Genomic DNA, 22,532 nt, shown 5'->3' with positions numbered 1-22,532 from the left:
TGCTGTGATTGAAGTGTAAATATATGGCATTACCAAATACATCAAAATAAAGCTGAAAGCTTTTCTTGGGGTTAAATACAACATGAAGGTTGCAAGGGATTTGGTTAAGTCTCAGATTATTGCCAGAGAGAGAGATGGAGTTAGGAGCCAGGGTACAGAGTTTGGAGCAGAGACTGAAAACAAAAGCTTCAATCTTCCTAATGTTTAATTGCAAGAAATGTTTGCTCCTCCAATAAGGAATGTTGGATAAGCAGACTGATAATTTAGCAACAAGCGAGGAGTCAAGAGAGGTGGTAATACACTAACACTGGGAGCTTCAGGGTATATGTTAAAGTTGATGCATTGCTTTCAGATGATGTCACGGGGGAGGGGGTAGTATTTGGATAAGAATATTACAACATGGTGGTGAACTCTTCTGCTAATTAAAGCAAACACCCAGAAAAGCTCACCTCAGCTCATAATCTGTTAAAATGAGTGACAGAAAATGCCCAAATTCTACTATTTAAAGAAAATAATATCAATTTCTTCCTTAACTCTAAAAGTGAACATTAAACAATAAGTATTCACAACTCTAAGCTCCGCTTTCTCTTAACTACTTATTATCTGCTTCCAACTTTATAACAATATACTGTTCCAATAAAACACTTATTACAATTACATCAACTTAATTTCAAAACCATACAGCGGCTTTCATCTCTGGTGTCTGTCATCTTCCAGCTGAAGATCTCCCTGGGTCATTGTCTTTCTTTTACTGCGAAGATGTTTCATATGAAAAGGTACTTTTGATAGACAGTGTTTTTGAATGGCAATCTTTTTTGAAGGGCAGTTACTCTCTCAATGGCAATTACTCTGCCTGACTTTCAAAATGCCGTTTTTTAAATATCCCCACATCGGATCAACTCATTGGTTTGATGTTGGCAAAAACAATAAATTCAAACTTGACTGGGTTTTATCCTGGGGTATAATTTAAACTGATTGGTTAAATTTGAACTGTTGTCAAAACAGCAACCAACTTTGGTATCTATTTCCTAGCCAAGTGTTACATATTTCCAATTTTCCAGTACACTCTGAGACTGCTTGTTAGTCTCACAAGTGCTTGTTAGCTCTCAGTTCAGAACAGCATTCACTCTCTCTTAAAGGTACAGTACACACCTTCTATTTCATAACAAGAAGTTGGAGGGGTCCAAGGACAAATCCTTTTGGAACATAGAGTAATCGTATGGGAGATGGAAATGATTCTGTGGCTACAATTGAATAGATAAGAATGAAACCAAGTAAGATCAATCCCTCAATTTGACAACACCAGAAGATGATTTACCTGTGTCAAAGGTTGCCAACAGAGTAAGAAGAATGACAAGGGCAAGTTTATCTTTGTCATAATGAGAATCAGATTTTTTTTTTACTTGTGTAAGAGCTGTTTTCATAATGTGGTGGGACAGATACAAAGTTGAAGGAGTCTAAACACAGAGTTCTGGGAAAGGTAGGAATGAAATTGACAAACATCATGTTTAAAGACTTTCTGACAAATGGTGACATCTGATTGTAGTTGGTTTCCATGAGGGTCAGAAATGATTCAATTCTCACACTAATCCTGTCACCAAGTTGGTTCAATGAAGGGAAGATTGCAGTACAGTCAAGCACAGGGAACTAGCAATTTATGGTATTTTGTAACTTTGTGCCTTCAACATTTGGATTTCTCCTTCAAGTGTCCATAGACAATGGTAAACAGCATCCGATGCTTAATTTGCAAAGTTTATGACGATATGTTTTCATAAGTAGATCTTCAGTTGCCAGCATTTCAGAGCACTGTAAGTTTTCATTCAGTGTTGCTGGTCAGGTTTTTAGTGTTTTTTTAAATTAGCTCACATCTAACTTTATGACTGCTTCTCATACATTTGTACTGGGATCTGAAGTCTCCTCTACTCTTCCAACTTGACAATCCACACTAAACATAATCATGATGTTCAGCATGATGTACACAATATCCTTTCCCTCAAACATCCCAAATCTATTCTCCACATAAAGCTCTTGCCACAGTAGGATATTATGATACTCAAAATACAGGGAATGTTACCTTAATGGCAAAATAATATCAAGGCAGTCCCCATGTTGCAAACCATTTATTTGTACACAAGTTAGGACATAATTCAGGACAATCTAAAACAACCATTTGAAAGTACAAGGAAATATTCATATGTTGGACCTTTAAAATTAACATTAATATATTCCTGTGTGGGATCCTATTCATAAGTATGAGTATTCATACGTTAGGCATTCATAAATCAGGAACTCACTGTATTGGGGATTCTTGAACAGAAAATGGTGGAAATATTCGGCAGGTCAGGCAAAATCTGCTGAGAAAGAAACAATGATTCTGCCAAAAAGCCATCAAAGTGAAATACTCATCTTATTATCCTCAAAGATGTTTTCAATTTGGAGGAGGTAACAATCAGACTTTATAGTGCACTGATCAGACTCTACATTAATTAATATTGGGAATCTAGGAGGTTATTCAAGGCTATGCCATATCAGCTAATCTTTCTTATTGAGGATCTGAGTTATAAGGAAAGATAAAAAAAAGCTTTTCTTTGTAGATGGGATCCAACTGACGGATGGCCTTATAGGGGTGGATGACATTACCAAAGGTATAAAATTTGTTAATACTGTGAGAGTAGAATTAGGGACCCACACTAAAAAAAGGATTAAGAACTGAAAAGAAAACTCCAATGTTGGTAGCAGAGAGGAAGAAACAGCTTCTGCTGAGAATTATAAACTCAAGATTGCTGTCCTGGAAGCCAATGTATTTCAGTGAGCACAGGGCTGATAGATGAGTTTTGAACAACTTCGGTATACAGCGTACAGTGGAGGAAACCAACTGGCAATGCATTGAGCTGGTTGAAATTCGAGATAACAAAAGCGTAAGTAGGTCTTTTTAGACCATGGACCAGAGTGAGAGACAGAGACAGTAAAATGGCCTTCAGCTGTCTTTGTTCGGAGAACTTGCTGTTACATGTTTCTGAGCTGAAACTAAATCATTGAGTGGAAATGGCTTTCTTATACCATAAGACAGCTCATTAATATGATCAACATTTTCAGGATACAAGTATCAATACATTAATAGTTTTAACATTTACAAGATGCAGTTATCAGTTCATTGATATGTCGAGCATTTACAGGGTACAGTTATCAATTCATTTAAATTATTCTCCTTTCCGTGGTTTTGATGGTTTATTCATTTTATCTGTAAAGTACTTGAATATGACCTATTCAGACAGGTACTTGAGAACTGTTCAGTTTAAGTGGTTTAGATCAAATGTAAACAATGCACCTGACTCCTGCTGGGCACTCAAGGGCTTTTACTATTGTTAGACAGTCACGCCCACTTGCACTCTAGTTCCATTGTTATCTGTATTGTTGCCACTGGAAACTTTGACTCCAATCTCATGAAGTTTCCCTGATTGATTTATCCTTTCCTGCCCTGTGGGTTTCGTAGTCGTAGGTTTTAATTTGGTCTATCTTGTAATAGTAAAATATACTACTGAATCGCAGTTTTATGAATGAATGAATAGACCCTGCTATAGTATGGATTTATGAATGTGTAAATATAAAGCGCTTGTGAGTGTTAGCGAAGAGACCTACAGTCTCGAATGCCACAGGTGTCAGCATCAGCTGAGCTAAGACTAGCACGATGTTGGGCAATGTGACTGAAGTGAAAGTGTGCAGCATCGTGAAAGCATCAAAAATTAGGTCAATGGTTCATCTTGGGAAAAAAACATGAATGTCGCAAGAGGATTGGTTAAATCTCAGAATGCAGAGTCAGCAGCCCAGAAATGGAGTTTGGAGTGGGAGACCAAATACAAAGACTTCAATTTTCTGCTGAAGTAATCCACCATTCTCTTTCCTTCCATTTATAGGACCGCTGTGTTTTTAAAATGCTTAGAGTTAGTGAACAAACGTCAAGTACTGCTGAATAACGAACTATTTCTGAGATGACAATGAGCAGCAATGTGTATTTTTATAGCACCTTTAAGGTGTTTTTTAAACAGTCACAGAAAGCTATGAAACTTAAAGTTGGCAGCATCAAGCTATATGAGTGAATGAGTACATATGTTTTTCTTGGAAACCTGGAAATGAGCAAGGGGCAGCACTCAATACTTATCTCACCAGAGAAGAGATGAGTGGGAGGTTCGTAAAGTTATTGCAAATTCTCAAAGAGAATAAATCCAATGATTTAGCTTCTCCAATCCCACACATGTTCTGGTTACACAAGCAATTATGTTAATGTTGTGTATTACATTTTTATGAGATTGGATTTTAACTCTTTGTCTCTTTATTCCATTTGAATTGAGGAACCCTCACTCTGCATGTTAAAGTCAACATTTTGTTCAAATCCCTTTTAGAGTTGTACATCATCCTAAATTAATCTAGTCCCATTTGCCAATATTTGGCCCATTTCCCTCTAAGCCCCCTCCTATTCATATACCCATTCAGATGCCTTTTAAATGTTGTAATTGTACCAGCCTCCATTTCATACAGGCATCATGCTCTGCATGAAATAGTTGACCTTTAGGTCCCTTTCAAGTCTTGCCCCTCTCACTTTAAACCTATGTCCTCCAATTTTGGGCTTTGCGACCCTGGGAAAAAGACATTGGCTATTAACCCTATCTATGCCCCTCATGGATTCTATAAATCTCTATAAGATCCCCCTCAGTCTCCAATGCTCATGGGAAAAAAAGTCAATTCAGACTCCCCTTATAGCTCAAACCCTCCAACCCTGGCAATACCCTTGTAAATCTTTTCTAAACCCTTTCAAGTTTATCAACATCTTTCATATAGCAGGGAGACCAGAATCGAATGCAGTATTTCAAAGGTGGCCTAACCAATGTCCTGTACAGCTGCAACATGACCTCCCAACTCCTGTACTCAAAGCACTGACCAACAATAGGGAGCATATCAAATGCCTTCTTCACTACCCTGTCTACTTGTGACTCCACTTTTAATGACGAAAGGTCTCTTTGTTCAGCAACACTTCCCAGGATCCTACCATTAAATGTATAAATCATGCCCTAGTTTGCAAACTGCCAAACCTCACACTTAACTAAATTAAACCCCATCTGCCACACCTTGGCCCATGAGCCCAACAGATCAGTGTCCTGTTGTACTCTGAGATAGCCTGCTTCGCTGTCCACTACACCACAAATTTTGGTGTCATCTGCAAACTTATAACCATTCCTTCTATATTCACATGAAACAAATTTATTGAAATGTCAAAAAACAGAGAACCCAGGACTGATCCTTGCAGCACGTCACTGGTCACTAGCCTCCAGTCTGCAAAACACCCCCTCCAGCACCATCCTCTCTCTTCTACCTTCAAGCAAAAAAATCAGAAAATGTATTTCCAAGTCTAAAGAAAAGGTCTTAAAAATTCATTGACCCGCATGAAGAGAAATAATGTTGGGACTATGACTTACATATACTAGATAAGACTAGAACAGATAGGAACTAGAGTAGGCATTCAACTCCCTCCAGCCTGTTCTGTCGTTGAATAGGATCATGGCTGATCCAACATGCATCACATATGCTTTCATATGTTTTCTCGGTACCCTTGATTCCCCTACTCATCAGCCTTAAATATACACAAGGACTCTGCCCCACAGTTCTCTGTAGCAAGGCGTTCCAAAGACTCAAGACCCTCTAATAAATATCTCCTCATCTTAGTCTTAAACTGGTACTCCTTTATTCTGAGACGATACCCTCTGGTCTCAGACTTTCCCATGAGGGGAAACCATCCTGTCAGCATTTACCGTGTCAATCCCTTTAAAAATCCTATGTGTCTCAATGAGATCGCCACACCTTCTTCTAAACTCCAGTGAGTAAAGTGCCAACTTGTTTAGACTTTGCTCATTCTTCCAAACCAGGGATCATCCTTGTGTATCTTCTCTGAACGTCTTCGAATGAAATGCTATCTTGCCTTAAGTAAGGAGACCAAAACTGATCACAGTACTCCATTCTCACCAACCCTTCTGTTCAGTTGCAGTAAGACTTCCCTACTGCCATCCTCCAACTTCTCAAAATAAGGGCCAACATTCCATTAGTCTTTCTGATTACCTGCGCGTATACCTGAATATGTGTGCTACCTTTCTGTGTTTTGTGCACAAGTGCCCCAAGTCTCATTGTGTTGCAACTTTCTGTTTTTTTCCCGTTTAAACAATACTGTTCTTTTGTTCTCCTTTCCAAACTTCATTTTTTCCCAAATTCTTGCCCACTTATTTAGCCTATCAATATCTCTCTGTGAACCATTAGTATCACTCTTGCAACTTGCCTTGTCACCTATTTTTGTGCTGCCTGCAAATTTGATTCCAGTACATTCACTTGTTTCTTTCAAGTCATTAATATATTATAACCAGTTGCAGTCCCAGCACTGATCTTTATCGAATCCCACTGGATACAGATTGCCAACCTGAAAAAGAGATTATTATCCCCACTTGCTGTTTCCTCCCTATCTGTGCCAATATGCTACCTCCAACACCATGGGCTGTTTTCTCCAACTTAATCTTTTGTGAGGTACATTATCGAATGCCTTCTGTAAGTCTAAATACAACATTCCTACTGATTCCCCTCTATGTATTCTGGGTGAGACTTCTTCACAAACCCTAATAAATTAATTAGACACGATTTCCCTTTCATGAAGGCAGGTTGATTCTGCTTGATTCAATTATGATTTTCCAAATGTGCTGCTTTTACTTCCTTAATAATTGGTTCCAACAATTTTCCAACAATAGATGTTAGTCCAATCATCCTTGTACAAGTTTGTGCCTCTCTCCCTTTTTGGATAGGGATGTCTCATTGGTAGTTTTCCAATCCTCCAGTACTTCTCCAGAATCCAAGGATTTTTGGAAAATTACTTCTTTTAGCTACTTCTTTTAGGGTCCTAGGATATAAGCCTGAGAGTTCATGAGTAGAGATACTTGGGAGTTACTTTAAGTTGGGGACTTAAGCATTAATATTGCCTGACATTGCAAAATAGTACTGAGGGAATGTTCGACTGTCCTTCAGATATTTTGACCTAACCCACCAAGTTGGATGCCTGTTTTACAAACCATTCAATTCCATTCTTCATTGAAGTCAATGGAGTGTTAAAATATGCAACCGACCTGAATTTGTTTCCATTCATTGGCCAGGTTCAAAGTGGAACTAAGCTGTTAAACTAAAGTGCTTACCTGCTTTTCCTAGTTGAGCGCCAAGGAACCCCAACAATAGTCTGCCTTTCAGTTCCCCTGAAGTTGCGTCTGCTTTCCCTCATAGGTCTATCACTAGTTCTCATCTATTCCTCATTCACATTCTACCCTACAGCATTATTAAAAAGCCTAAAATCAGGGTCCACAGATGCCATAATGATGAAGAGCTTTACCTTAATACCTCTCGAATCTTCCTTCATGTGTAAATTGTCACAGCTTGTCCAAGCTCTAGTCATCGATGAAACATTATCCAGTAAAATACTTTGTCCTGAGTCCCTGTTGCAAATTCCTTATCCTAACCTCCAACCCCATTCCTCTCCCATTCAGCTGCCTGTGCCTGAACCAGACTGTTCACATCATCTTATCCAGGTGGTGCTTTCAAAGAGATATCCCTACCATCACTGAGACTGCCTCTCAGGAACATCACCTGACTCCATTCCTGATTCAGTTTATCAGCTGCTGAAACTCTCAGCCATGCCTTAATGAATGTATAAAACAGTCATTAAAAAAATTCCCTCATGTATCCTAAATTGCATTAAGACCCATCCACTCTTATGGTCAATGATTTACATTGCATTGCTTGACTGCAAGCCATCGATTTAAAAATTATTAACCTTGTTTTCAAATCCGTTCATGGAGTTGCCCATCCCTGGCTCTGTAATCTCCTCCAACCACAATATAATTGTGTTCCTTTTCTGGCCTCATGTTTACCCCAATTTAATTCAACCAATGGTGACCACTGAATACCCTCCCATATTCTCATTGTCTCTTCACCGACCTTCTTATACAACCCAGTGTCAATTTCTATTTAATAATACCCCTTTTAAGTATGTTGGACACTTTGGTACCTTAAAGGCATTACAAAATGCTGTTGCGATTTCGGTAAATGTAAAAAATTATGGGACTATATTTTTCCAGGGAGGAGGAGGGATATTTTTAGTGTGCTAGTTAGCATTCATCTCTCAAACTACATTAGTCAAAAATGAAACAGTCATTAATTTCACTGTTAAAAATCACACAACACCAGGTAATAGTCCAACAGGTTTAACTGGAAGCACACTAGCTTTCAGAGCGACGCTCCTTCATCAGGTGATTGTGGAGGGCTCGATCGTAACACAGAATTTATAGCAAAAAATTTGCTGTGTGACGTAACTGAAATTATACACTGAAAAATTATCTCACTTTTTAGATTAAGCCTTTAAAGTCTGTTAAGCCTTTCATCTTTTAGAATACAGTGATAGTTTCACTTCTTTCATGTGTAGATCACAAAACTTTTTTTAAAAAAGTTGCATTCTCGGGTTAGCTGTTAACAATGGTGATAGCTAGACAATATGTTGAAGGTGTTAGCCCCCTGTGTTCTCTGTCTATGACCTGATGTTTAGATTGATTCTAATCTAAAAAGTGAGATAACAGAGTTTTACATAAATTCATGCAGTTTTTGAGCTCAGAGTTCTACATGAATGTTTGCAGTTTTTGAATAAAGTACAAAGTAACTCTGCAAGTACAAATTCACCACACAAAATATGTGTGCATGTGGGTCTTTCAGTTCCCCTGAAGTTGCGTCTGCTTTCCCTCAAAGGTCTACCACTAGTTCTCACCTATTCCTCATTCACATTCTACCCTACAGCATTATCAAAAAGCCTAAAATCAGGGTCCACAGATGCCATAATGATGAAGAGCTTTACCTTAATACCTCTCGAACCCACCTTCATGTGTAAATTGTCACAGCTTGTCCAAGCTCTAGTCATCGATGAAACATTATCCAGTAAAATACTTTGTCCTGAGTCCCTGTTGCAAATTCCTTATCCTAACCTCCAACCCCATTCCTCTCCCATTCAGCTGCCTGTGCCTGAACCAGACTGTTCACATCATCTTATCCAGGTGGTGTGTGTGTGTCTGTCTGGGGTGGGGGTTGTGAGTGTGAGAATGTGTGTGTGTGTGGTGAGTGCAGAATGTCTTAAGTCTGTGAGGGGGTGCATGTGTGAGTCTGGGAGTGTGTGTGTCTCTATGTGGGTGGCTGTGCGCATGTCTGTGTGTACCTGTGTCAGTGTGTATGTGAGAGTGTGTGTGTGTAGGAGTGTGTGTGTGTGTGTGTGTGTGTAGGAGTGTGTGTGTGTGTGTGTGTGTGTGTGTGTGTAGTGCAATGGTGATCACCTGTAATGTGACATGAACCCAAGGTCCCGGTTGAGGCCTTCCCTATGGGTACCGAACTTAGCTATCAGCCTCTGCTCAGCCACTTTTCGCTGCTGCTTGTCCTGAAGTCCACCTGGAGGATAGTCACCTGAAGGTCCGAGGCTGAATGTGCTGGACCAACTGGGAGGGAACCCTCCTGTCTGTTGATTGTTGTGCGGTGCTCATCCATCCGTTGTCGTAGCCTTTGCTCGGTTTCCCCAATGTACCATGCCTCCAGGCATCCTTGCCTGCAACATATAAGATAGACAACGTTGGCTGAGTCACATGAGTACCTGCCATGTACAAGGTGGGAGGTGTGTCTATGGTATCTATGAGGGCAGTGGTATCTATGTCCATAATCTGACACGTCTTGCAGCGTCCACTGTTGACAGGGTTGTATGGAGTTGTCCTGAGAGCCGGGCAGTTTGCTATGAACAATGATCTGTTTGAGGTTTGGCAGTTGCTTAAAGGCAAATAGTGGAGATGTAGGGAAGGTCTTGATGAGGTGCTGATCCTCACTGATAATGTGTTGCAGGTCACAAAGAACATGGCGTAATGTTTCAGCCACTGGGAAGTACTGAACAACGAAGGGTACCCTGTCAGTTGCAGCACGTGTCTGTCTCTAAGGAGGTCATTACAGTTCCTTGCTGTGGCACGTCGGAACTGGCGGTCGATGAGTTGAGCATCGTACCCCATTCTTGTGAGGGCATCCTTGAGTACTTCCAGGCGTCCGTCACGTTCCTCATCTGAGCAGATCCGGTGTATGCATAGGGCTTGTCCATAGGGAATGGCTGTTTTAATATGTTTTGGGTGGAAGCTGGAGAAGAGTAGCATTGTGAGGTTGTCTGTGGGTTTGCGGTAGAGTGTGGTGCTGAGGTGTCCGTCCTTGATGGAGACGCATGTGTCCAAGAATGAGACAGAGAGTCGAGAGTAATCCATGGTGAGTTTGATGGTGGGATGAAACTTGTTGATGTCACTGTGTAGTTTTATCAGTGACTCCTCGCCATGGGTCCAGAGGAAGAAAATGTCATCAATGTACCTGGTGTACAATGTTGGTTGGAGATCCTGCATAGAGAAGAAATCTTGTTCGAACCTGTGCATAAAAATATTGGCATATCGGGTGCAAATTTGGTCCCCATGCTGTTCCGTGTGTCTGGATGAAGAACCGGTTGTCAAAGGTGAAGACGTTGTGATTGAGGATAAAGCGGATGAGTTGTAGGATGGTGTTTGGAGATTGGCAGTTGTTGGCGTTGAGTATTGAGGCTGTTGCCGTGATGCCATCATTGTGGGGGATGCTGGTGTAGAGTGCAGAAACGTCCATTGTGACGAGGGATGTTCCCAGTTCGACTGGTCCATGGGTGCTGAGCTACTGTAAGAAAGCCGTAGTGTCGCACTGTTTGGATCCTGAATGTGCATAACTAAGATCTTATTTATTGTTAATTGAACTATTTTAGACTGAGAAACTAATTCCAACCTGTCATATTGAGATACCCTGCAATTTACTGTAAATGGGCAGTACATTTCAAAGCTGTTGTAATTGGTGTGGTTCATCACACTGTACAGGCCGCTGGGAACATAGAGCTGAATCTCACATTTTTTTAAGAGTCTGAATTGCATTGTTTTTTGTGCAGGGTTTCTCACCAAGAGGCCTAGTGAGCTTTCTTGCCCTATCTTACCAAATTCAACTCAGATATTCATTACCATGGTGTCTCATACTTCTGACTTCCACTGCACCTCATAACTTGTATTTGCACAACTCACAGCAAATTGGATATCTGCTGAAACACCAACCCTTGCATTCGTGCCATCTTTAAAAGCCTGTTGTGCACCCAAACACACACTTTCAGTACGGAGCTGCCATGGTTCATGACATTTATTCCAAACACAAGAGAGAGGGAAGATCAGCACCTTGCTTTGTAAATACCTGCCTTCCCTGGGTAAAGAGTGCTATAGATGGTAGATACATTACATTGAGAGCGTCATGTCACAACAACGCTGACTTCTTCAACTGAAAAGATTCAATTCTATCAATGTACTAGCCATCTGTGATCATCAGTACCATAGCTTAAAAGTCTGTATCTGGGAGCTTGAAAGCTACCAAGATGCCTACCTCCTTGGGAACACCCCATATTCCTGCTCCGCTCCAAGGGGTAGATGCCTGCTATGGATGGTTAGTAGAAAATTAGTTATTCATGCAGCCATGGCTTGTTGCTCTGTTATACAGCCCAGTGACTGAGGCTCAGTGTGGATACAATACAGCCCATTCTTCCACATTGACCAACATGGAGCAGACAATAGGGCTCCTGAAGATGATGTACTGATGTTTGGATAGGTTTGAGGGAATGTTTGAATTCAATCCTGAGACTGTGCCACATAATCCTAAAATACTGTGCCATGCACAACTGAAGTAGCAACAGGGAGATGTGATGGACTTAGTTAGAAAAGGAAGAGCAGTCTTCTGAGCAGCAAGATAAGCACATTGGGGATAAAGAATGTCCCACAAAAGCCAAATTGTAATGAAATATGAATTTGTGTATTGTAAGAACATGACCTTCTCTTTCGTCCTCTTCACTTGGGTCACATGTGCAAGGGAAACTGCTGCCTCCTTTTTATTACAGCAGATGGGGGGGGATTGTTAAATCTGAAAATGTGTTGCTGGAAAAGCGCAGCAGGTCAGGCAGCATCCAAGGAGCAAGAAAATCGACGTTTCAGGCATGAGCCCTTCTTCAGGAAAGATTGTTAAATGGCAATCCTTCTTCAGGATTGTTAAATGGCAATATTCCCTCAGATTTGTGTTGCCCTTGAGTCATCCCAGCCATTTCAGATTGAGAATTTGGACAAGAAGTTAAACCTGCATTCTGTAATCACTATTCCTCTGATACAGATGGTTGTACAAAAGACCACAACACCTGAACATGCTCTCACATTGAAAACATGTTACACTCAGTTGTAAATAGTCATAGTAACTGCAGTACAATTTGACTTAGCAACTTGATGTGAGCCTCTTAACCTTATAAACAGGCAAACTTGCAATCTAATTTAATGAAACGCACAATTTAAGCCAGCATATAGAATAATGAAGTTGATAATTTAACCAGATAGACATGGGTTCTCAACCTTTGCTGCTAACTAGCATTGGACTTAGGACAACTTTTATAAATCATAGCACATCTGTGCAGAAGAGTAGTGCACATTTTCATGCATTAATTTTGAAGTGAAGAGTATAGAACATTATAGGCTACAGTTAAAATTTAGCCAGTGCATTAAATTACAAACAACATTAGAATAAATGACAGTTTAAAGGAAGCCTGGGGTCTATCCTTTCTTTGCTGATGCTTTCAAGCAGAATACTAGATTCACTGCAATGCAACTGTGCCAAATTGGATCAGTTATGATCTTACTGAATGGCAAGGCAGACTTGAGGTCTAAGTGGACTGCACCCACCCCTAATTCATAATTTTGCATGGATATCAAACCTGGTAGGCACACTATAACCACAACTATCTGTACAATGGGCCAGACACTTCTAAGATCAGTGTTTTTACTTGCTTGCAATAGAATCTTTTAACAAGGTATTGTAAATAGTTTCAGATCAAACCATTCAGTCATGAGACGATTGAAATTTTTAAAAGTCTCCTGAATCCAGGAACAAACCATATATATTTATCTCATCATTCAATCTATTGTGCTTTCATTGAATAGTTTAGAAAGTGCTGATTTTGAATTGAAATAAACTTCTTCCTCTTGTGTATAATCATTAGTTAATAAAATAAAAATGCATATTTCTGCAATAACTTTTACTATCAGTATTTAGCAAAGGACTATCTACAAAATGCTTGTATTGTTCTTACTAAAGTACACACACAAGCTCAAATTATTAACAAATGTTAATGGTTTAATAAAATTTCAAAAAGCACAATATTCTGTGAACAGTTAAAACTGGCTTATATTGCTATAATTTGGGTGAAGAAAGAACAAATCCTATCCTGCCAATGTATACCACACATCAGCTCAATATTAAAGATCAATTTTACCTGCCTAAAATACAAGAGTCAGACTCTGAAACACTTACTGAAATTTGAAAGGAGTCGAATAGGGGATCTTGAGTACATGCAGGAATTCACATGGTCTGGAGCCATAGTTATAAGTAATCGAGTCTTCACTTTGGACTGAGAGGCTTGCTGTAAAATATGTTAAATCAACTTGTACAATAATATTCAAGACATACAAAAGACTGGCATTTTTGCTGCTTTAATTTACTGAAGCATACTGTACTAAATTCTTTCTAATTTCGGATGAGTAACAAAATAAACTACTAAAGAATTATGGAATTAGTTGAAATCCAGAAATATACATTATTATGAAAACTGACTGCTTTATTTTGTCTGGCTCATGCAGGAAATGTTAAGCAGTACAGGATTAACTGAAGTGTGCAGTTACTGTTGCACAATCAGCTTCTGATAGTAATTTGCACCTTCTGCTGATAAAGTCTATAACAACATCCAGAAGCAAATACCACTGTGCCTTAGCTGCTAGAATCAGTATAGCTGGTCAACAGTCTCAGAGCTATCCACTTACTGAACTGCGATTTCTGATCATAGTTCATTATGAAGTTCATGCTGCATTTTCTTTTGCTTATCTGGTTGTGTAGGAGTTCCTTGCACATTTTGAGATGTTGCAACGAATTCACTTTGAACTTCTTCCTCACCACTCTCATGCAAATGTTCAGTCTCACTTTCCTCCTGTTCACAGGGTTTTTCTTGGTTTGCAGAATTGGGTATCCTCTGCTTTGCAAATCCAGGACGTACAATATCCATGATGGCCAGAAAATCATAAGTAGCTCGTGGGGGTGTCCACTCTTTTCTTTGCAGATTATCTGTGAAAGTATGATTGTCAAAACTTGTAAACATTTGACATTTGAAAACATGTAAGTTGAACTGTCAATAATTACATATTTAAAGCTTCAATACAATACTTTGATGGGAAAAGCAAATGGCTGGTCCTTGGAGCTTTTGCATGCGATTTGGGCTTGGATAAGAAAGTGGTTCCGTTTCCATTCATAGTGCATGACCATTCACCATTAGATGTGGCAAGGCTAGAGCTTAGATTTGATCCATTGGTTGTGTGCTGCTTCTGCTATTTGGCATGCAAGTCTTTTATGTAGCTTCAGCAGTTTGACACCTTATTTTTAGATATGCCTGGTGCTGCTCCTGACAAACAATCCTGCACTCTTCATTGAACGAGACTGGATCTCCCAGCATGATGATAATGTTAGAATGGGGGTTATGCTAGGCTCTGAGGTTAGATTGTGATTGAATGCACAATCTGCTCTTGGTGCCTTACAGATGCCCATTTTTGATTTGTTAGATCTGTTTGACCAGTCTTTGGGACAGCTCTTCCAATTTTGGCACAAGCTCCCAGGTGGCAGTAAGGATGGTTTTTGCGGAAAACTGAGTTTGCTGCTAGATTAATTCCTTCATGTAGATTTTCTATCAATTTGATACAAGCCATTTCCGAGGACAGTTAAGAGTCAACCATACTGATGTGGACTTGGAGTTACATTAAGCAAAGATTTCTTTCTCGAAAGGACATCAGTGAACCAGATGGGCTTTTACAATAACTGATAATGGTTACAAAGCAATTTAGATTAGCTTTTAATTCTAGAAGGTGCTATATTCAAATGTCACCATCTGCTGTGGAGAACTTTACACTGAAGTCCTCAAAGCAATAGTTTAAGGTTCTAAAATACCAACTTAGTGACATCACTAACATGTCACCACCTCTTCCCTCAAACCCATGTCATTTCAGATTCAGTCTCTGATTCTACATACATCATCATCAAAATTCCAAATGTTCTTCCATTATCTTATCGTTCCTGATTTTGCCCACAGGATATGACAATGGTTTATTCCATTGGGTCTCAGGTAATGAAATTAAATCCTCCACTTATATTCACATTATGTCAGGAATTACGTTTCATCGGACAAGCTCAGTTATAGAAATAGATCTTAGAAGTACTTCTAATCATTCAAACAGCTTTATTCCAAAATTATAAGGTTTCTGGTAAAATGAAGTTAGTTGTTCCATAACATTATTTTCATTATTTGGACTCTTCAATATGAGTTCCCGCTTAATTTATTTGCTCTCCGATGTGGGCAACACTGGTAAGACCACAGATAGAACCTATCACAAGCGAATCTGAAGAAGCAGAGGTTGTGAGATATCTTGTCCCTCCCCATATCCTCTCCTTCATGATCTGCTTATTTCCATTTTGGTAACATTGACTGCATTTATCAATTCCTTACCCAACTTGTGGTTAAAATCTTCAACCATGCACTGGTTATTTCAACTGTCAATTATTCCAATTCCTTTTTGGATCATTTCCAATTGTCCATCCTCCCTCAACTGGAGATTTATTTGCCAGAAGCAATTGAGTCTGTCTGTTGAGCTTATAAATGAAGTACCATATGGAAATATGGAATGTGCAAGTGAGTTAGTAACAAATGTGATTAATACAGTACCAGAATTTTCAAGAAGTGCATGGTGAATTTCATTAGAGGGTTACACTGAAGCCAAGTCAAAACTATTTTGCAATGTCACAAACTGTGCAGTGTAACTAATCTATTAGTCACAATGTGTTTTTCATGATTCATGAGGATTAATAGTTTTAGGCCTGTAACTTAGTGCCATCTGAAGTTCTTCTACCTACTTGGAACCAATATAACTAAATATTCTTCCTGCGCCATTCAAGAGTCTGGGGTAAAACTACTAACTGGTGACTTGCAATACTGAGGGCTAAATTTCACCAGAAATTTAGGCTAAGTGTTAACTTTGGTGACTTTCATGCAGAGTTTTACTCCATGAGTCTTGGTGAGTTTTCTCACGCCATCTTGCAAACTCTGCGCCACAACCCATGTCACCCCGCAAGTTACACTCACCTATTCCCCACAGGTAGAAGAGCTGGCCACTGCTGGGACATCCTGGGATTCTGGCATCATCTTTAAAGTCCAGATCTGCACCTGGTCAGGTGCTGGCAGTTCACAGCTGCCCTGCACAGTTCCTGTCAACTGCCCAAGACATGTCAGACAGAGGAAAATTGGCACCGCACATTGCTAACAGAGATCTGGAGGGGTGCACGTGTTATGTTGGTGCCTGGTATCCAAGATGGAGGGTTGTAGGAGCAAACATTGAGCTAGAGTCACCACTCTACCAGCCCAACCTTTATGTCAGAAATAATCTCCATCTAGTTCTATCTAGCTAGTGGGAAACTGCATATAAATGAGGTGACAGGATGTAATAATGAGGATACTAATGCATGAAAATAGACCTCTCGCCACTTTCTAATGAGAATCCCATCTCGCCATTCAACATGTTGTTGGAAAACAAGATCATTTTGCTCTCTAGTTAAGAAATTTCCTTTATATAGGTTTCACAAAATTTTCCCAACCTTCCTTCCTACATTGTTCAGCAGCAGGCAAGATTCCATCCTGATTCAAAATTCTTCTGCTTTCCTTTTGCTGGAAGTAACATTTCTTCGAGTTCTATTTTATTTTTAATGCAAACTTGGCAGCTTTGTTCAGTTGATTGCACTCTCACTTTGGAGTCAGAGTTTGTGAGTTTGAAACCCATGACACTTGAGCACATAATCTAAGATGACATTTCAGTCTAGCGCTGAGGGAATATAGCATCACCAGAGATGCTGTTCCTCAGCTGAGAGACTAAACCAATTAGATCATCTTAATAAATGCGACAGACCACATGACATTATATCAGAAAGAGCAGTTGACTCTCCTAAGTCCTGGGAAAAATTGCTCACTCAATCAACAACGCAAAAGCAGATGATCTAGTCATTCTTACGTTGGCTGTACAGCCACGCTGTTCTGAGAATTCTTGACATTTATATTTACTGTTTAAAAAGCACTTTGGGAGGTGATGTAAAATGAGTTCATTTTTCTCAGGCTTCCGTTCAGCTTTTATAATTTGGGCTGTGATGTAAACCTGGCTTCCTTCCTCTTTAGGTTTTGCCCAGCTTTCAGTATTACCATAGTCAGTATTACCATAGTCAGTATTACCATAGTCAGTGTTACCATTGACTATCACAAGACATATGGTGAATGTCAATACTGATGTATTTGAACTTTTCACTGTTACAAAAGTATCAAGACTTTGAAATAAAGTTAAAAATCACTGGTGCAACATATGTCAAAGGAAGAACATTAAAATAAGTTTGACACGTGATGGACACGTGATGGACAATGCCTCTAAATAAATGCCTCTAAATGCCTCTAAATAAATGCCTCTAAATGCCTCTGGAGTGAAAATCAGCAACAAATCCAAAACACATGGTAAAAATACAGGTTGTCAATAGACAGATTTTTCAGAAAAAGAAGTAACCCAATCAATAACCCCACATTGTAACTAAGATAGCTTCTTGCTATCCTCAATCCTGATTCACAAATATGCTATTTGTTCAGTATCACATGGTCAACATCCAGGAAGTCCTGAAGTACCACTATCATGGAATACCATCACTCACGTTCACATGGCAACTCAAGATGGTCAATATCACAGTGATGTCAGTAAGTCCTGATCGCAAACTAAAAACAAAAGCTTGGTCCTGAAAATATGCAGAGCAGTGTCGTGGTGCAAGTGTTAGATGTGCCTACCAGGAACCTCTGATCTTCACCCTGCCCAAGTATATGAGGATGGGAGGCACTATCAGGAATACATCCTAGGAACCAGCTAGCAGATACCAAGAATTCTAGCATAGACAGTTTTGGTATTTGGTGGAGGAATCAACAGAATATTTCTAAAATTCTAGTGTAAATTGAAGTTTGATAACTTTGGATGTTACATGGTAAAAACAAACTCTAAATGCTACAATGAAGAATAACTCATAATGTTTTAATACAGTTGAAATTTCTAGGCTTCATTATTACTGCTGTTTCTTAAGTTATATTGTCCGATTTGATTTCCCAAACTTCCATCTTTTCATTCACTTCTATTTCAATCAATTCCAGCACTGTTAATACAATGTCAGCAACATTAGCATAAGAAAATCATGAACTGATTTCATTACTCATTTACAATGTCATCTCTAAAGGTGTATTCCTGTGACCCTGTTCCACACTCATTCTCCCATCCCCCCACCTCCTTTTTAAAAGGGCAAGAAGGAATTCAAAAATATTTAATACTTTTGTAAGTTCGGCTAGGTCTGGTCAATAATGGGCGCCTCAATTACAAGGCGGATGATAGATCTGAATTTTTGTCAATAATGCAGAGGAACATGATGTGTCTGGCTTTGGAACTGCCCTCCACCTATTAACCCACTCAGGCAAGTGACGTTATTTCAGTTTAGGAAGTCTGTGTTTCTTAGGGACTTGCAAGAATCTGTACTATCCCAGGGGATATCGATGTCCTGGTCTCTTTACAGGCTCTTTCCATACATTGCCACCAGACATACAGCTGGACTGAACTGGAAGGCATAGGAATTTCATCCATCTGATAACCATTATCCTTCCACTGCAGACTCAGCTGTTTAAATGTACTATTGGGAAACATTGATATTACTTACATTTTGGAATCTCCTGTCCTGTTTGTACCTTCTCTAACCAATGTAGCACACCGACCGTTGATATCAGCTCTCCTTCCGGAAACACAAACACATGGCCGTGACAGCTGAGTTGCACTAAGACCAGTGCTGGCAGCTGTGGGAGGTAGTTCAAATATACTTGAAGAATCTCTTTTCCGACATGTGTCTTTCGTCTTAGTGGTTTAAAAACATGGGTATAAGTTATTAGCAACAAATTAGCAAAACCACATGACTGCTAAATAATTAGTTATGCTAGTAAAACTGAATTACATGTGTTGCACATTTAAGTAAAATCACTGCCCATCATTGACCAAACAGCTGAAAAGGTTTTCAAAATGATGCTTTGGGAAGAGAAAGGACATCTGTTGTGATAAGAATTACTGCCAAATAAAAGTTCTGAACAATTCCAAATTACAAATTAACAAATAAAATCCATGAAAGGTTACTTCAAAATTAACCAATTTAACCGTCAATCAACATACAATACAAATTAGAGAAAATTAGATTCATTGCTGGTGATTTCAGAATAAGTTTAGTTAATTGCTAGACCTATATCTAAGCAACAGAGGTATACTAAAAGTTTTGGGATTTTTAGTTGGATTAGGAAAAAATTGTTTAAGCACACTCTTGTTCTTATCTAATTATTAAAATGTTAACTGGTCAGATTGTACTTGACAGTATGTGACAAGGCTTCCCAGCCAGGAGTCATATTTGGTAGATGCGTTTTAACATTACTAACAGATGATCTTGTCATGGGGTATGGAAGCAGTCAGTTTATACTGTAGGTACAGTACCCCAAATCCAGCTGTCCAAACACTGGAATTGTGTAAGAACTTATATTTTCTCTCATGCCACAAAACATGGTGAATGGAGAGAAAAGTAAATTGCAACCTCTTTGAAATGCAATATATGGTTGTATGGTTCATTACATAAATTGCATGCTTGAAATCAGTGTAACCACTGAGCAGTACTCTTAGTGCCCTCACTCTGAATCAGCATCTGAACTACACAGGGGCAGTGGGCAAATTCATCCCCGAAAGTTATCAAAACAATGTGGAAAAATTCAATCACAAAGGGAACTAACCAGAGAATAACCATCACCATAAACAGAACAGACAGAACCGGTGAGGAGTTGCTCCACCAGCCAAATGCATGTCTCTCCCACGCTTGCCATTAAAAAATGGTTCATCATTGGTTAGGTCACATTTGGAATATTGTGGACAATTCTGGTCTCCCTCCTGTGAAACAGGAAAGGGTTCAGAAAAGATTTACAAGAATGTTGCCAGGGTTGGAGAATTTGATCTATAGGGAGAGGCTGAATAGGCCTGGGCTGTTTTCCCTGAAGTGTCGGAGGCTGAAGGGTGACCTTATAGAGGTTTATAAAATCATGAGGGGCATGGATAGGGTAAATAAACAAGGTCTTTTCCCTGGGGTAGGAGAGATCAGAACTAGACGGCATAATTCTAGGGTGATAGAGGAAAGATTTAAAAGAAACCTAAGGGGCAACATTTTCATGCAGAGGAGGATGTGTATATGAAATGATCTGCCAGAGGAAGTGGTGGAGGCTGATACAATTACAGCATTTAAAAGGCATCCGGATGGTTACATGAATAGGAAGGGTTTAGAAGGATATGGGCTAAATGCTGGCAAATGGAACTAGATTAATTTAAGATATCTGGTTGGCATGGACAAGTTGGACCGAAGGGTCGGTTTCCATGATGTACATCTCTATGCCTCTCTGACTATCATCAGTTATCACAGCACAGGAACACTTTGTGACTTGAGGAGCAGCGATCAGTTAGAAAAGTAAGTGGCAGTAGTCCATCAGTTGTGTCAGAGGTCTCTTTTGTTAAGTATTGAGGTCTGTGCCTTTTGGCCAGGGACCAAGGGCAAGGTGCTGTGCCCTCAATTGGGAATCATGGGTCAAGCCTTTGCTCAGGAGTCATGTGTTTTTTCTGGGGACTGGAGCCAGTTGCCATGTCTTTTACCAGGGATCGAGGGCCATGCATTTTGGCAGAGGCCCTGATTTGTACCTTTTGCCAGGGGCCATAGTCTGTGAATTCTGTCAGGAATTAGAGGCCCGTTCTTCAGTAGGGGGCTGTGCCTTTTGCCAATGCTATGGCCCAAGGCTTTCGCTTAGGGCCAGACATTTGATTTGGGGCCATGTCCTTTGTCAGGTCGTAGATGGTTACAAAGAGATGCTTTCTAGGATTCTGAAGGAAGTGAGGATAGAAATTGTGGGTAAACAGGCTGTGATCTTCCAGTACTTCCTGGACTTGAGGGACGTGCCAGAAGACTGGAGGATTGCAAACATTACAGCCTTGTTCAAAAAAAGGTTGTAAGTAAAATCTCAGTAATTGCAGGCCAATCAGTTTAATTTCTGGGGAAACTTCCACAAACAATTATTTGGAATGGAGTTAGTAGTCATATGAAAAAGATGGACTGTTGGGAAAGAGTGGGCATGGATTTCTAAAGGGAAACTGTGTTTAACTAACTTGCTGGAGTTCTCTGAAGAGTTGACAGAAAGTGTCAATGAGGGTATCACTGTTGATGTGGTATTTATGGATTTCCAGAAGGTGTCTGATACAGTATCACACAACAGACACAAGAAGAAAGTTGTTAGTCATGGTATAAATGGAACAATGGCAACTTAAATAGAAATTGACTGAGTAACAAGAAATAGATAGCAATGGTCAGCAGACATTTTCTCGGCTGGAGGAAGGTTTGTAGTGGAGTTCCCCAGGGGTTGGTATTGAGACACTTGATTTTGCTAATATATATATTATTGATCTGGAACTTGGTATATAGGTGAGAATTTCAAAGTTTGCAGATGACTCAAACTGGGAAAAATGGTCAACTGGAGCAGGTAGTGTGCAACTCCAAAAGGACTTGACAAGTTGGTGGCCTGAGTGGATTGCTTCTCAAAGCAGAGAACTCACTTTGGTTGAATATAGAAGGACAATACAATTTTACGTACAATTCTAAAGTGGGGGTGGGGGAGGCATATAGGAGCAGAGGGACCTGGGTATATCCGTGCACAGATCATTGAAGGTGGCAAGACAGGTGGAAAAAGCAATTATTAAAGTATACATAAGGGGCCCAAAACTGTTCACAGTATGGTCTTAATAATGCCTTTTATAGCCTTAGCAAACCTTTCCCACTTATATACTCCATTTCCTCAAGTCCAACATTCTATTTGCCTTCTCATTACCCACTAAGCTTGAATGCTGGCTTTATGTCTTTCATGGATGAGGACTCCAAAACCAAAAACCAATACCAAATCCTCCTGTCCTGTGGCTTTCTGCAGTGTTTCTCTACTTTAATAATATATCTATTCTTCCTGACAAAGTGCATAATCCCTCAGATTTTTTCCACTTTATATTCCATCTGCCAAGTTTTTGCCTATTCACTTAACCTGTCTATATCCCTCTGCAAAATCTTTGCGTTGTCCTCATCATTTGCCTTCCCACCCATATTGTGTTATTCACAAACTTGGCTATATTCACGTTGCTCATCCGAATCATTACTAT

General features: G+C 39.7%; 1 protein-coding gene across 4 annotated transcripts in view; it reads right to left on the bottom strand.

The window, feature by feature from the left end:
• Window positions 1-13,307: 13,307 nt before the first annotated feature.
• Window positions 13,308-22,532, bottom strand: part of txndc16 (thioredoxin domain containing 16) — a 122,787-nt gene continuing 113,562 nt past the window's right edge. For all 4 annotated transcript variants that reach the window (XM_060828448.1, XM_060828452.1, XM_060828449.1 and 1 more), the window contains 2 exons: window positions 18,985-19,175; window positions 13,308-14,286 (listed from right to left, as the gene is read on the bottom strand). In XM_060828448.1, coding sequence (XP_060684431.1) covers window positions 14,006-14,286; window positions 18,985-19,175 — 472 coding nt within the window. In that variant the 3' untranslated portion in view covers window positions 13,308-14,005. The remainder of the gene's footprint in view (window positions 14,287-18,984; window positions 19,176-22,532) is intronic.

The sequence above is a fragment of the Hemiscyllium ocellatum genome, chromosome 8 (genome assembly GCF_020745735.1).
Source record: "Hemiscyllium ocellatum isolate sHemOce1 chromosome 8, sHemOce1.pat.X.cur, whole genome shotgun sequence".
NCBI classification, from domain to species: domain Eukaryota; kingdom Metazoa; phylum Chordata; class Chondrichthyes; order Orectolobiformes; family Hemiscylliidae; genus Hemiscyllium; species Hemiscyllium ocellatum.
Note: the sequence above shows the minus strand (reverse complement) of the source record. Positions and strands in the feature narration are given on the sequence as shown.